The sequence below is a fragment of the Hemibagrus wyckioides genome, linkage group LG15 (assembly GCF_019097595.1).
Source record: "Hemibagrus wyckioides isolate EC202008001 linkage group LG15, SWU_Hwy_1.0, whole genome shotgun sequence".
In the NCBI taxonomy this organism is placed as follows: Eukaryota; Metazoa; Chordata; class Actinopteri; order Siluriformes; family Bagridae; genus Hemibagrus; species Hemibagrus wyckioides.
The window spans coordinates 4920744-4935240 of record NC_080724.1 but is presented as its reverse complement, the minus strand read 5'-3'; the positions used below and the strand labels follow the sequence as shown (position 1 = coordinate 4935240).

At 42.5% G+C, this 14497-nt stretch overlaps 1 protein-coding gene across 1 annotated transcript in view; it reads right to left on the bottom strand.

Moving 5' to 3' along the window:
• Window positions 1–14497, bottom strand: part of lama5 (laminin, alpha 5) — a 77494-nt gene that overhangs the window by 32606 nt on the left and 30391 nt on the right. Inside the window, exons 8-35 of the mRNA XM_058410854.1 lie at window positions 13205–13323; window positions 11850–11940; window positions 11586–11720; window positions 11368–11430; window positions 11133–11273; window positions 10609–10746; window positions 10343–10477; window positions 10088–10222; window positions 9708–9845; window positions 9546–9598; window positions 9295–9394; window positions 9144–9196; window positions 8642–8747; window positions 8458–8557; window positions 8216–8372; window positions 7399–7537; window positions 6604–6734; window positions 5772–5875; window positions 4507–4660; window positions 4254–4417; window positions 2981–3089; window positions 2582–2679; window positions 1742–1913; window positions 1514–1640; window positions 1261–1400; window positions 1052–1164; window positions 686–897; window positions 158–359 (exon numbers count right to left, since the gene is read on the bottom strand). Coding sequence (XP_058266837.1) covers window positions 158–359; window positions 686–897; window positions 1052–1164; window positions 1261–1400; window positions 1514–1640; window positions 1742–1913; window positions 2582–2679; window positions 2981–3089; window positions 4254–4417; window positions 4507–4660; window positions 5772–5875; window positions 6604–6734; window positions 7399–7537; window positions 8216–8372; window positions 8458–8557; window positions 8642–8747; window positions 9144–9196; window positions 9295–9394; window positions 9546–9598; window positions 9708–9845; window positions 10088–10222; window positions 10343–10477; window positions 10609–10746; window positions 11133–11273; window positions 11368–11430; window positions 11586–11720; window positions 11850–11940; window positions 13205–13323 — 3529 coding nt within the window. The remainder of the gene's footprint in view (window positions 1–157; window positions 360–685; window positions 898–1051; window positions 1165–1260; window positions 1401–1513; window positions 1641–1741; window positions 1914–2581; window positions 2680–2980; window positions 3090–4253; window positions 4418–4506; window positions 4661–5771; window positions 5876–6603; window positions 6735–7398; window positions 7538–8215; window positions 8373–8457; window positions 8558–8641; window positions 8748–9143; window positions 9197–9294; window positions 9395–9545; window positions 9599–9707; window positions 9846–10087; window positions 10223–10342; window positions 10478–10608; window positions 10747–11132; window positions 11274–11367; window positions 11431–11585; window positions 11721–11849; window positions 11941–13204; window positions 13324–14497) is intronic.

Here is a 14497-nt window from a genome sequence, read left to right as displayed (position 1 = left end):
ACAGGCTTTCGGATGAGCAAAATGATATAAAACTACAACAGGGAATCATAATTGTCTGTAATGAAAGGTTTTAGGAAATGTAATTAAAGGCATTTTAGTTATTTTTAGCTTAATGTAGTAAACGTGCGGTTCTGTTTAAGGAGCAGAGATGCTTTACCTGCACTGGCCGCTGTTTGTGTCGCAGCTGATGTCCTGAGCTGTGATGCCGGGTCGGGAACAGTTACACATCTCACAGCCCACCAGGGGATGGCAGCCGAATGTCTGTGGCTCACACTGCACACACTCCGGCAGCAGTGTACGTGGAGGACAGATACACTCGCCTGTCACTGGCTCACACAAGCGTGTGCCGCAATTACATGCTGCAAAGATGGGGACAAGGATGCGGGTTAGCAGGGAATAGACGAAGGATATGAAAGGGAATAAAATGAAGGATGACTACAGCACCTAGTTATTACATTTGGCCAATTCTATCTGTTGGATAGAAAGAAAGAAAGAAAGAAAGAAAGAAAGAAAGAAAGAATGAAAGAAAGAAAGAAAGAAAGAAAGAAAGAAAGAAAGAAAGAAAGAAAGAAAGAAAGAAAGAAAGAAAGAAAGAGAGAGAGGAAGGACGAAAGAAAGAAAGATACTTATGACGTTAACAGAATAAAATTACTTCAGATTCTCTATAGTTCACCCCAGTACTCACGCCTGCAGTTGGGGAAGCCGTAGTATCCTGTGGCACATTTCGAACAGTCTCGGCCAATCACGTTGGGCCTGCAGGGGCACTGACCACCGAAAGGATGGCATGTATCGCTCTCAGACCCGACCTCATGGCAGCCACATGGTACAGCACCGTTATTGAATTCAGCTGAAAGTGATATGGCTGAAGTCCGGCAGAACTGAGATGCTGTATGTGGGCTAGAGGAAAGAGGAGTACATTTATACAATTTGTCCACTCCAAAAGCATCAATTCGTTCAATCAACATCTAAAGTCCAGGATAAACGGGTTCACTTATTTATCAGTAAACATTTAATAATGTATTTATTTCCATCCGTTTTTCTGCTTGCGTACATAAAGAAGCTATTTTGTCCGCAGTTGCTGATGAAGTCATAAGATTTATCCAGTGGCTCTTCAGACAGATGACTGGAGCTGTAGCTGACCTCTGGAACCACTAGAATGTAATCCTACACAACACACACATACACACAAAAATCAAATCAGATTGTAATAATAGTACAGAAGCTTTCTTTACAAAATTTATTTCAATGCTTATCCCTCACCAGCCAGAGTGTTTTGCCGTCTGGGACTTGCACAGTCACGATGACCTCAGGGTCAGTAACATCGAGAATGATCTGGTTCTCGGAGATCAGAACGCTACGGCAACCATAGCCATGGGGACAGAACGTAGCATTGGCATGGCCTGTGATGGATGAAAAATTGAATAGCTCAACATTTGGACAAACTCCTGTGCTTCATTTACTTGTAAGCTGAACACATGGGTAACAGTATGCAGCATTGCTGATTGATCCTCACCCTGCCAAATTCGTCCAGCGTTTACATAAATCTGTACTGTGAAGGTTGGGTGCAATGGCTGGTGGTAGTGTAGGATGAACACGTAGCGTCCCAAGCTGTGCACTTGTGATGAATAGACTACCGCATTCTGAGAAAGGAAGCAGGAAAGTAATGTATTGTACCAAAAAAATTATAGACCATGTGTTTAAAGACATGCAGGAAAAAAAGTGATCCTAATGTTAAGTGAACCTGGGAAGAGTCCAGGCGGATGTGGTCGCCGTTGTCGATGGCAGTTGGGGGCGTGTCACGGGCAGTTACGGGAGCAGAGTCGCCACGTGCATTGTCAGGTAAGGAAGCCTGACCCTCCTTCAGAACCAGAGACTGAGATGGGGTCTGGAAGCGAGAGGGGACACACGAAGCACTGGAAGGAGAGGCAATAATTCAGCAGTCATTGATCAGTTTGTTTAATCTTCATGTAAGCACAGAAGCATGATGTTGCATTACATACTGCATTACACTGACCTTATTAATACAATTATACTACATTGTAATACATCTCCCATCTCTCTCTCTCTCTCTCATGCTACTCTTGTAACCCGTCTGATCCTGATTCATTTTGTTGCCCTACTTCTGTCTATATATATCTGTTCATTATTTAAAGTCCGGCTGCTGCTGAAGATGACCCCACCTGGACAGCCTAAAAATATATGGGATTGCTGTGAATAGTAGTTTGGCACTCAAGCCTCTATAACATCAACAAGATAGACTTTATGTTATAAACTAGAATGAATTTCATGGTTACACAGTTGCACTTTTTGACCATATAGTACACAGTTATAGAAATAAAATTACTATATATAAAGATGAGTTCCTTTTAGAGTTCGGTTCCTTGGGAGATTTTCCTTGCCACTATCACCTCTGACTGTTTAATATCCTGAAATTAGACGTTTCTATAAAGCTGCTTTGGGATGATATACGGCATTTCATTGATATGAATGGTCCTACTTCACCTTTGTGTATCCTAACATATTATCCATCTTATCTATAACCTATCTAGCTTGATGATGTAGCATGCAGCTGTAGCAGTACCTGTCAGGAGCAAAGTGACCATGGGTGTTGATGCAGTGTACTCCAGGTCTCAGGTACTCCATGGTGAACCGAGCGAGAGGGATCAGGTACACTTTGTGCTAGAGGAAAGATCAGATTCACACGCAAGACTCCTTTTTAGAAACTTATTTTGAGAAACTTGAATGATTGCGAAGGTTCGGTTTGACATTTCTGATGAAAAAACCTTGAGCTCTATAAAGTTTAATAGCTTAAAGCTGAAACTTTTCAATTTGCTATAACTACAAGCCACATTTCGGTGTAAATTTTCTCACATATTGATGTAAATAACATATATACCACACCATGCAGGGTCATATCAGGCACGAGACAGATTAAAGGGTTGCAAGCTTAGAAGAAAGTACAAGACAAATGATTTCTTACAAGGAAGAAGTTGCTTCGGTCTGCAATGAGCTGCACATCGACTTCTGTGGTAAATGTGAAGACAGCCATGCGATGCATTTCATCTATAGACACTGCACGACACAAGAAACTATAAACACACACACACACACACACACCAAAGACAGGCAATTATTTGGGGAAAGAAAAATTAAGATAGAAAACATAAAAAAATTGTTCTTTGCTTAAATTCATTGCTCTAAAATTCAATAAAGATTTCTCTTTACACACCAGCGAGGTGCCACAGTGTAATTTAGACTGGCATTATACTTGCCATCTTAAAAAGTGACGCGATGTCTGCAACAGACTGTGCATTTATTTGAGTATTACATACATGGATCAGGCATAACATTATGACATGTGAAGTGAATCTCCTCATCATGGCACCTGTTAGTGGGTGGGATATATTAGGCAGCAAGTGAACAGGAAGTGAACATTTTGTCCTCAAAGTTGATGTGTTAGAAGCAGGAAAAATGGACAAGAGTAAGGATTTGAGCGAGTTTGACAAGGGCCAAATTGTGATGGCTAGACCACCGGATCAGAGCATCTCCAAAACTGCAGCTCTTGCGGGGTGTTCCCGGTCTGCAGTGGTCAGTATCTATCAAAATTGGTCGAAGGAAGGAACAGCGGTGAACCGGCTACAGGGTCATGGACGGCCAAGGCTCACTGTGGTACACATAGGGAGCGAAGGATGGCCCGTGTGATCCAATCCAACAGACGAGCTACTGTTGATCAAATTGTTGAAGAAGTTAATACTGGTTCTGATAGAAAGGTGTCAGAATACACAGCGCATGACAGGTCAGGGGTTTGGGCAGCAAAAGGGGGACCAACACAATATTAGGCAGATGGTCATAATTTTATGCCTGGTTGGTGTATATCTAAATATAACCTATTATTTTTTGTATGTAAATAAAAAAAAGCCTCCAAACAGAATTAGCCTGTAAACTGAATCAGATTACTAAAGTTTTAAATGTGATTTGATAGTATGTGGGGTGAGAAGCTCATGACGACAATCATGGCGATGGCGGAAGGGTTTAAAGAGAAACTGTGTTTAGTCTCCATGCTGCACAGGTATAAATATACTTCCCAGAACAAGTGCATGAAACATTTTTGCTGCATGTTTAACAGGAGATCATCAAGATTAAGCATGATCATAGTTTGTGAAACTAAAGTGTTCGGAAGCAACACATTGTTATGAATAATAATAAAAAATGTTTATTGTAATTTGTTCACAGATATGATATTGCTCACAGACCTGTACTTGCAGTGGAGCAGTGTGATGCGCACTTGGCGGTTGCGTCCTCTGGGTGTGTTCACGGACACAGTAAGTGTCTGAGGTGTTTTCTCTTCATTGGCGTACTCGACTACCAGAACGTATTCACCGGGTAAAGGTACTCGACCACGTAGTTGCACATTGATCTGCACGAACACATACACACCAATGTATAACCAGGTAATATCACATAACATAGCAGAGGAGGTTCCAGTGGTGTGGGTTTGACACTTACATCATTGCCAGTGCAGACAGCCATGCTGGGATGCCGAGGTGTAATCTTCTCTACAGAGCACAATCTGGGCAAATGATTATCTGCTCTGCAGCTGGCATCCTTACCAGACAGAGATGAGAACTCCTCCAGAGACAGGTACTTATACAGCAAACAACTACACATGGTAACAAACACAAACTGCTATTAATATACACGCTAATTTAATAAGTACCAGGAAAGGCCACTAGAAACATATGCAGCAAGTGAACAGTCAGATCTTCAAGTTGATGTGTTGGAAGCAGGATAAAATGGGCAAGGGTAAGGATTTGGAACCAAATTATGATGGCTGGATGATTGGGTAAGGGCATCTCCATGTGCATGTGGGGTGAAGGCTAGCTGGTCTGATCCTGTAGAATTACTGTAGCACAAACTGCTGAAAATGTTAATGTTGGTTATGATAGAAAGGTCTCAGAACACACAATGCATAGTAGCTTGATGTGTATGCAGCTGTGTAGCCACAGACTGGTTTGAGTGCCCATGTTGACCACTGCCCAAAGCTGAAAGAGCTTAAAATGGGATCGTGAGCATCAGAATTGGACCCTGGAAATATTTAGGAAGGTCTGATGAATCAGGTTTTCTCTTTAATCATGTCACTTTCTCTTCCTTGTCGCTTGAGAAAGATATGGTACCAGGATGCTCTATGGGAAGAAGGGAAGATGGAGGCAGTGTGATGCTCTGGGTAATGTTCTGCTGGGAAAATGTGGGTCCTGGCTTTCATGTGGATGTTACACTGACACACACCTCCTACCTAAACATTGCTGCAGACCAAATACACACCTTCATAGCAACAGCATTCCCTAATAGCAGTGGTCTCTTTCAGCAGTATGATGCTCCCTGCCACACTGAAATAATTGTTCAGGAATGGCTTGAGGAACATGACAAAGTGTTTAAAGTGATGACTTGGCCTCCAAATTCTCCAAGCTCAATCTGATTGAACATCTGTGGGATGTACTGGACAAACAAAGGGAGGCCCAACCTCACAACTTACAGAAGGACCTAAAGGATCTGTGGCTAAAATCTTGGTGCCAGATACCACAGCACACCTTCAGAGGTCTTAGAGGGTCCATGCCTCTATGAATCAGAGCTGTTATGATGCTTCTATACAATATAAGGTGGTTTTAATGTTATGGCTGATCTGTGTAGTATTTAGAACAGGCGTATTGATTGCAGTGAAATGAAAAACAAATGAGTTTGTGTAAAATGTGTTGCGTGTGTTTGCTACTGACTTCTGAGTGGGTTCATGTGTTGGGCTGTATGTACAGGGTTCAGTCACTTTCAGCTGCAGAATTGGAGCTTCATAGTACGCACTTGGCAACAGCACAAGATAATCCTGCACAAGCAGACAGATACAAATAAGAGAAAGATATGATGAGAAAATTGTAAAATTGTATGATTGTACCATTTTTTCCATATAGTAATCACACCTAATGATTTCAGAAAAAGGAAAGGAAGAGGTAAATGTTGTGCACTTGCAGTGATGTTACACAAAATGACTTCACTTAACAGTGAAAGTGAAATTCAGCCACACTAAATTTAGATCGAAAAGCTAGATAGTGTGTACGGGACGTAAATGTTAGCATTAGCGGTGTTTAGTTCGGGAACAAATCAGTGTTTTTAAGTGAACAATTTATTTTCGCTGAAATTAAATTCACCAGATCTTCTCTTCATACTAGATTTACTTCTCTTAAATACTAAAACGTATGAATAAATGACGTAGTCATAATATCTAAAAAAGACACTCACTGGTGCAGTGTAATGATGTAACATACGGAAAGGGTCACTGAATGAATCAGTGAAGGAATCTAAACAAATAGTTTTGGTGAAAGGAATGAAAAGAGTGCCTGTCAATCAATCATTCTCGATCGTTTTGTATAATGCAGATCAGCTTTCTATCTACAAACCAGTGAAAACTTTATACTCCTGTATACGTTCCATACACATGGCCAACGAGTTCCGAGAAGAATCATGAATATGATTTGAAAGCCCTATGAGTGAACATGATATACTGTAAGTACTGAAAAGAAATGTAAAAAAAAAAAAAAATGAAATTAAGCGCACCAGTAGAATGCCTTCAGCTTCGATGACGATGCTCCAGGTGCCAGTGTTCAGTACAAATGGCTCGACAAAACTGTTTACAAACGTGGGTTCTGAACTGGGAGCAAAAACGATCTTTTTGAACTGTTCAGAACCTGGGAGAAGAGAAAACAATTCAATTATTAAACCATCATATTATTCTAGCTTCCATGTGCATTATTTACTGAGATTCGGTTTATTATTCAGGATAACCGATTCATTTCAGAATATTATTCATAGAGAAAAAACAGTGACAGACCAGGGCTGTCATTAGCTACCGCACTCATCAGACATACCTTTTCTGCTGTTGGGATAGGCTGTGATTTTGCCATGGGAGGCGGCAGCCTCAGTGCTTACATATCTGAGGATCAAGCGTGTGAGATACATGTCCGCCTCTTTCACGTGCACCATCAATTTAACTGCACTCTGGGACAGACAAAAGTGAGGAAAGAGAAGGAGGAAGGGAAAGAGTGAAATGGGAAAAGGAGGTTTACAGCAAAGGGGGTTGTTAAAGACCTAGGTGAATTTGTGTCTAGCTGTATGACTCTGTGTGCTTGTAGTAAGTCCTTGGGGCAGGTCTGGAGCGGAGGGGCACAGCAACCGAGCCAATCAATAGCAAGGCCAAGTTTTGGAGCATCTGCTCATGCGACTGAGAGCAAGTGCATCTGAGAACCAGGAATGGGAAACGAGTGGAAGGAGAGACAGCGAGGTGGAGATGAAAGGAAAAGAAGAAGAAGAAGAAGAAGATGAAGAAATAAGAAAGAAAGAAGTGGGACTTACAGTTGCTGCAAAGGAAATTTCTGCTGTCTTCCATCACATAGACACGCCCCCAGATGTCTGTGCCTCCACGGTTAACATAGTGCAGAACCACATGGAAGAGATCTGGAGCGCCAACCACCACCTCCACCATCACCAGTGGCTATGGAACAAGAGAGCATGCAAAATAGAGAGCAATGGGGAAAGAAGGAAAGAGAGCACAAAAGCAAAGCCTTTTTTTAAAACCACCACCGGCACTACAGTATAAAGCCTGTAACAGCGCTCACTAAACAAGCCGTTCTTACACCGAGCCACAAGCAAAGCCAAGCTGTATTTTATCAAAGATACCAACTTCACCAATTCTCAAGCAAAAGAACCGCAGAGCATGGAACATGCATGGGACATAATGAACACGGGGTACTCCTAGTAATAATAATAAACATATGACATGTCTACATCAATCATTAGTACATCAGTATATCTGCAAACATTCACTTTTGTTGAGAACTGAAACTCATATTTATGATAAAGGTTTTGTTATACTATTAGCTACATTAGCCACATTAGCCTTGGACCCAGTCCCCCAAATCTCAAGAGTGACAACATTTTGTTCTTCTCCTTATGAAAACAGGGAAAAAATCAGGTTGTGTAGAGCAGATAATTAATTAATAAAGTGTATTATTTATTATTTATTTTTTTATTTATTAAAAAACAGACTATAGGAAAAAATATAAAATAAAATTTTATAAAATAATATAAAAAATAAATATAAAAAAAAAACCTTGAAGAAAATACAGAAACATATTTTTTTTTGTTCTGTTTTGCATTCTGAATCTCTCACCTGAATGGGGGACATCTGAGCATAACCCCTCCAGCTAAAGCCCTCAAATTCCAGTGGATTGTAGCCAAAACGCACTGGCCGCCCTTCCAACGTCGTGCCTTCTTCCACCTCGAACTTCAGGTGGTGCAGATCAGGAAAATAGTGATCTGGATGTGGACTAGGAAACAAACCCAGTGGTATGTAGCTTCACAGTGAAAGACAGGAGATTTACTGTAGGTCAGAAATGATGGATTCGGACTTACTGGTTACATTTTGGTCCTTCCACATTGGGTCTGCATCTACATCTGCCGTTTCTCTCCTCACATGATGGAATAACAGAACCTCCAATATCACACTGACAACCTGGACACACACACACAGTCAGAGGGGCAGGTTACATGGCCAAAAAATCATATCAAAGCATTTCTGATCTAAAAATAATCTTACCCTGGCACCCAAAGTAGTTGTTACTGTCCAGATTGAAGTAGCCATCCTTACACACCGCACACATTCCACTGCACACGTTGGGCTTGCAGTAGCACTGTCCATTACTCTGAAAACACAACATACACACAAAGCTCACAAATGGCCATCTTTACCTCTATAACGCTCTGACAACAGGGGGCGTGGTTTAGAGTCAGCTGTGGACGGAGAGTCAGGTAAGGTGTGGCGAATCTCACTTGTGTCGTTTTACACCGAGTTTACTTGTCTCAGTCTGAGGCTCCAGTAATGCACTAGTGTGAGTGAGACAGCGCTTACACACATGTACACACATTAAGAAGCATGAACTTGACCCTGACTGAGCGAAAGCCACAATCTTTGCTGTTTTCTGTTTCGGAAGTGTGCTGAAGAGTGCAGACTGCGAGCCCAGAGCTCAGATAAGGTGTCTCTCAAGTCGTTCTAACACACTGTGTGCACACATATTGTTTTAAAAAGACAGTGAACTCACCTGACCACACTCTGCCACTTCACTCACCGTCCCTGCAGTGTTACACTCACAGCCTGCACAACACAGCGAGTCATATTTCAATACAATACATTATCATGCTCAATCATTACAAGTGCTAGATTGCTTAGAAATTGCTGGAAATGGTTCTTACTTGAACACCCAAACACAGTATCGGGTGACAAGTTCCAGTAAAGAGGCTTGCATCTGTCACAGGCCACACCCTCCACATTGGGTTTGCACTCACAGGAGCCCTAATATGTGTTGGGGACAGTGATAGCAGTCGGTCAGCCACTAGGTTCATGGTGGGCTTTGTTTATAAAGCAGGCTTTATGTTTTTATAGCAACTTTGTCAAACACAGTTTGAGCCCTTGAAATATGAAACAAACCTATTTCATCACTTACCACCGTGGACAAAATCTCGTTCTCCACTGAGCCGGCAGGATTACACGTACCAGCTAAATGCCATTAAAACAAGCGAGAGGAAAAACATGAGAAGTGTAAAATAGAATAAGACTGTGAAATCCTGTGTGAGCTCAGCCCTGGCTCTAGTCTATAAGCAGTCACCTTGGCACAAGGGAAAGTTGTAGGATCCAGAGCTGCATGAGTCACACCTCTGACCCACCACATTGGGTAGACACACACACTGCCCTGAGACCAAATCACACACACTGAACCGAGAGCCCTCCTCTGAGCACTGGCAGGCTGACAAACAGACACAGAGACATGTGAAATCAAATCATATATATATGTATAATAAGGAAGCTGTCATTGGAATGGAGTGATTAGTTCTTGAAGGCACCGAGAAGCTGATCAGAGAGCACTGCATCTTAATAAATAAATACTGTATATCCCTTTATATCAAATTATTCCACTGTTACAGAACTACTGGGAAAATAACTCCATATTTAATCAGGTGTGTGATTATGACATTGTGGCCGACTTACGGGAGCAGGTAGGGTAACTGTAGTATCCTGGAGCGCAGGACTCGCACCTTGGGCCTCTGTAGTTGGGTTTACAGTGGCACTGCCCTGCCGCATTGCAGTTGGAGTCTAGAGATGTCCTTGGGTCGCAAGTACACTCTAAGGAAGAGTCACAGAAGAACAGTGCAAGGTTACAGCAGGTATATTAAAAGAGTGTGGGTTTGCAGGGAGCAACAGCAGTGTGTGTATGTGCATGTGTGTGTGTGTGTGTTTTCTTACCCTCACAATTGGGATAAGAGTGGAAGCCAGAGCTGCACTCAGCACAGCGAGGGCCTGTAAACTCCGGCCGACACAAACAACGGCCGGCTGAGTCACAAGTGCCTGGTAGAGAGCCTACGGTGCTACAGCCACACACTAAAAAAATAGAGAGAGAGAGAGAGAGTGTGTACTTTTATATGTAGTCATGAACCTGAACACCATATAATGTTCTTGCAGGTGTGTGTAACTGAAGACAGCAATCGAGATTAGATTCAGCACACACTCACGCTGACACAGAGGGTAGTTGAAGTAGCCGGAAGCACACTGGTCGCATGAATAGCCAGAAAAGCCACTTCTACACACACATTGTCCTGTTACCGCATCACATGACCCGTCCTGGGAACCTGGGCCTGTGCACTGACAGCCTAGAGGAGGGACAGAGAGTCAGATACACTGTGTGTGTGTGTGTGTGTGTGTGTGTAACAACAGTCGGTTGGCTTTGTTTATGGGTGGTATTTACTTTCCACAAATGCCTTAAATACGCAACAGGCAAACAGGGTTGTAGCCAAATAGCACAAAAACTTGGAAAAGCATATCACCAATACAATAAGTGTGTATGTGTGTGTGTGTATGTGTGTGTGTGTGTATGATTATATATTATACTATTATACTATACTATACTATATAAAAAACGTCATTTTATAATACAAGCAATAGACAGAAATGAACATTTGTTTCTTTGGTAAAGTTTCTTTGTGTGTGTGTGTGTATGTGTGTGTGCGTGTGTGTGTGTGTGTGTGAGCGTGCTTACGATAGCAGTTGAGGTCGTAGTACCCAGGAGCACAGGTGTCGCAGTGCTGTCCTGTGAAACCAGGTTTACACACACAGGTCCGTGTGTTTGGGTCTGCCTTACATGAATTCCCTTCAGTGCCTGCTGCGTTACACTCACAGTCTATAAAAAACATACAGAAACACACACACACATTAGTTAAGAGACAATTCTGAGCATCATATTTCATATAACAGGACAAGAGGATAGGTCTTACTGATGATCTCTCCTGCAGGTCGAGCCTCTCCATTTAAATTAGTAGGGAAGGTTGGAGTGACCACTAAAGCAAACACATACAAATATATCAACAAATTAGATTCAATATCATCTATTTATCCAGTCAGGTTAAAAACACATGACACTGCAGTCTTTGGGTTTATTACCTGTGACTTACACATACACAAATGCATGCACACACATGCAACACACACTCACCATAGCAGGCTGGGAAGTTCTCATATCCCTCTGCACAAGTGTTACAGTTTTCTCCAGTGTAGTTGGGCTTACAGTAGCAGCGACCGGTCAGATCCTCACACGTGCCATCTGTGAAATCCGACTCACACAAGCACTCTAGGGAGAGAGAGAGAGAAAAACAGAGAGAGAGAGAGAGAGAGAGAGACTTAGACAGATACACTGGACCGACAATGGAGTACATAAAAAAATACATAACATATTGTTTCTGATTGGTTGCACACTCACTTGAACAGGCCAGTGGTGACTCCAGAGGGTGGTCAGGTGACCTGTAGTATCCTCGTACACAGCGCTCACAGTTGCTTCCTGTAGTGTGGTGCTACACAGACATATAATACTATTATACTTAACAGATCTACGTACACCGATCAGGCATAACATTATGAGCACTAACAGGTGAATAACACTGATGATCTCCTTATCATGGCACCTGTTAGTAGGTGGGATATATTAGGCAGCAAGTGAACATTTTGTCCTCAAAGTTGATGTGTTAGAAGCAGGAAAAATGGACAAGCGTAAGGATTTGAGCGAGTTTGATGAAGGGCCAAATTGTGATGGCTAGATGACTGGATCAGAGCATCTCCAAAACCGCAGCTCTTGTGGGGTGTCTATCAAAAGTGGTCCAAGGAAGGAACAGTGGTGAACCGGCGACAGGGTCATTGAAGGACGTGGGGAGAGAAGGCTGGCCTGTGTGGTCCGATCCAACAGACGAGCTACTGTTGCTCACATTGCTGAAGAAGTTAATGCTGGTTCTGATAGAAAGGGGTCAGAATATACAGTGCATCGCAGTTTGTTGTGTATGGGGCTGCGTAGTCGCAGACCAGTCAGGATGCCCATGCTGACCCCTGTGCACCGCTGAAAGCATCATCAATTGGCATGTGAGCATCAGAACAGAAGGTGGCCTGGTCTGATAAATCACGTTTTCTTTTACATTACGTGGATGGCCGGGTGCATGTGCAACGCTTACCTGGGGAACACACGGTACCAGGATGCACTATGGGAAGAAGGCAAGCTGGCAGGGGCAGTGTCATGCTTCAGGCAATGTTCTGCTGGGAAACCTTGGGTCCTGTCATCCATGTGGATGTTACTTTGACACGTACCACCTGCCTAAGCATTGTTGCAGACCCTGTACACCCTTTCATGGAAACAGTATTCCCTGATGGCTGTGGCCTCTTTCAGCACCGTGCCACAAAGCAAAAATGCTTCAGGAATGGTTTGATGAGTACAACAACGAGTTTGAGGTGTTGACTTGGCCTCCAAAATTTCCCAGTTCTCAATCCAATCGAGAATCTGTAGGGATGTGCTGGACAAACAAGTCCGGTCCATGGAAGCCCCACCTCGCAACTTAGAGGACGAGAGAAGAATCTGTTGCTAACATCTTGGTGCCAGATACCACAGCACACCTTCAGGGATCTAGCAGAGTCCATGCCTCGAAGGGTCAGAGCTGTTTTGGCAGCAAAAGGGGGACCAACACAATATTAGGCAGGTGGTCATAAAGTTATGGCTGATCGGTGTATATGCAGCAGCACATCCGTCAGTATTAATTCTGCCTCACTTGTCACTTTATAAGTGTGTTTGCCTACCTGACAATCTATACACACTCCTCCTCCCTGGTACTCGCCCTGTATGTTCAGACTGGCTCTTCTCCGGTCTACCTCGGGGTCATAGTAACACTCAGACGAGTGTCTGTGGCAGTTACACTCTGCAGGAAAAAAACACACGAGTGTATTATTGATCACTGTCACTTTATCTGAATGGGGGATGCGGAGGGGGACAGGGAGGAGGAGGTAAAACTGACCTTAAACCTGGTATAGGCCTAGTTAAAACTTAGAGATTACGGATTCACAGTGAGACTACATGCAACAAAACAGAAGGAGCACAGACATGGGAAACACACACACACACACACACAAAAGGGAGCAATATATGAGATGAGTACCTTCAGATGCATCTTAAAAAAATAAATAATAGTTATAATACTGTTTACATATTTAAAGTACACATCCCTGTCTGTGTTTTATGCTTTATTTGGAATTGCTAATTGCAGGTTTCAGTTCACATAAAAGCAAAAAACCAAAGTTAATATCCACCAGACGCGTCACTCGGAATCCCTCTGGAGGATGAACAGCTTCTGTGTATTTCAAAGCCTCTTTAAGCATCCTATATTTGATAATTACTGTCATTAAAAGATTTTTTTTTTACTAGAGATAATGACAGTTGGTTAAAGGGAGAAAGCCCTTGCAAGTACTAATCTCTACACATGAAACAAAATAAAGACTTCCTTCCCTTGCCCTGCTGTCAATTATGATTTAGTTAAAATCTCTTAGAGGCAGTAATTATACAGAAGTATGAAGTATAAAACATTACAAAAAGACATTAAAAATGATAAACTAAGAGAGATTAACTGCTTTCTCTGGTTATTCTTAACATGGCTCTGTTAGCAAATGTGTTCAAACCTTAGTGTGTGTGTGTGTGTGTGATACACATTTGTAGTCGATAACATCCCACACTAACATCCTGTTCGAAAGCTTCCCAACACACACATGTGCACACACACACACAGAATGACTAGGAGCTTTTATTCATGTAGAATGGTGCTATTTTTGCCATGCATGAGAAAAGCCAGGAGGGAAGGGCGAGCAGGTGGGTCCTTGTTTTTTTGGGGCATACTCTGGACATGGTGACAGTCCGTTTCAGGACACATGACCTGAAGTGTCTTTAGACCTTTAGACTTGAGGAGGAAACCAGAGACTTGAGAACTTTAACACATACAGGCAGAGGCTAGAGCTGAACCCTAGAGGTATGGAGCAAATGTGATGAAAATGAAAGCAAATGTATGACAAGCTCATTTATTCGCCTAGATATTTTTATAGCCA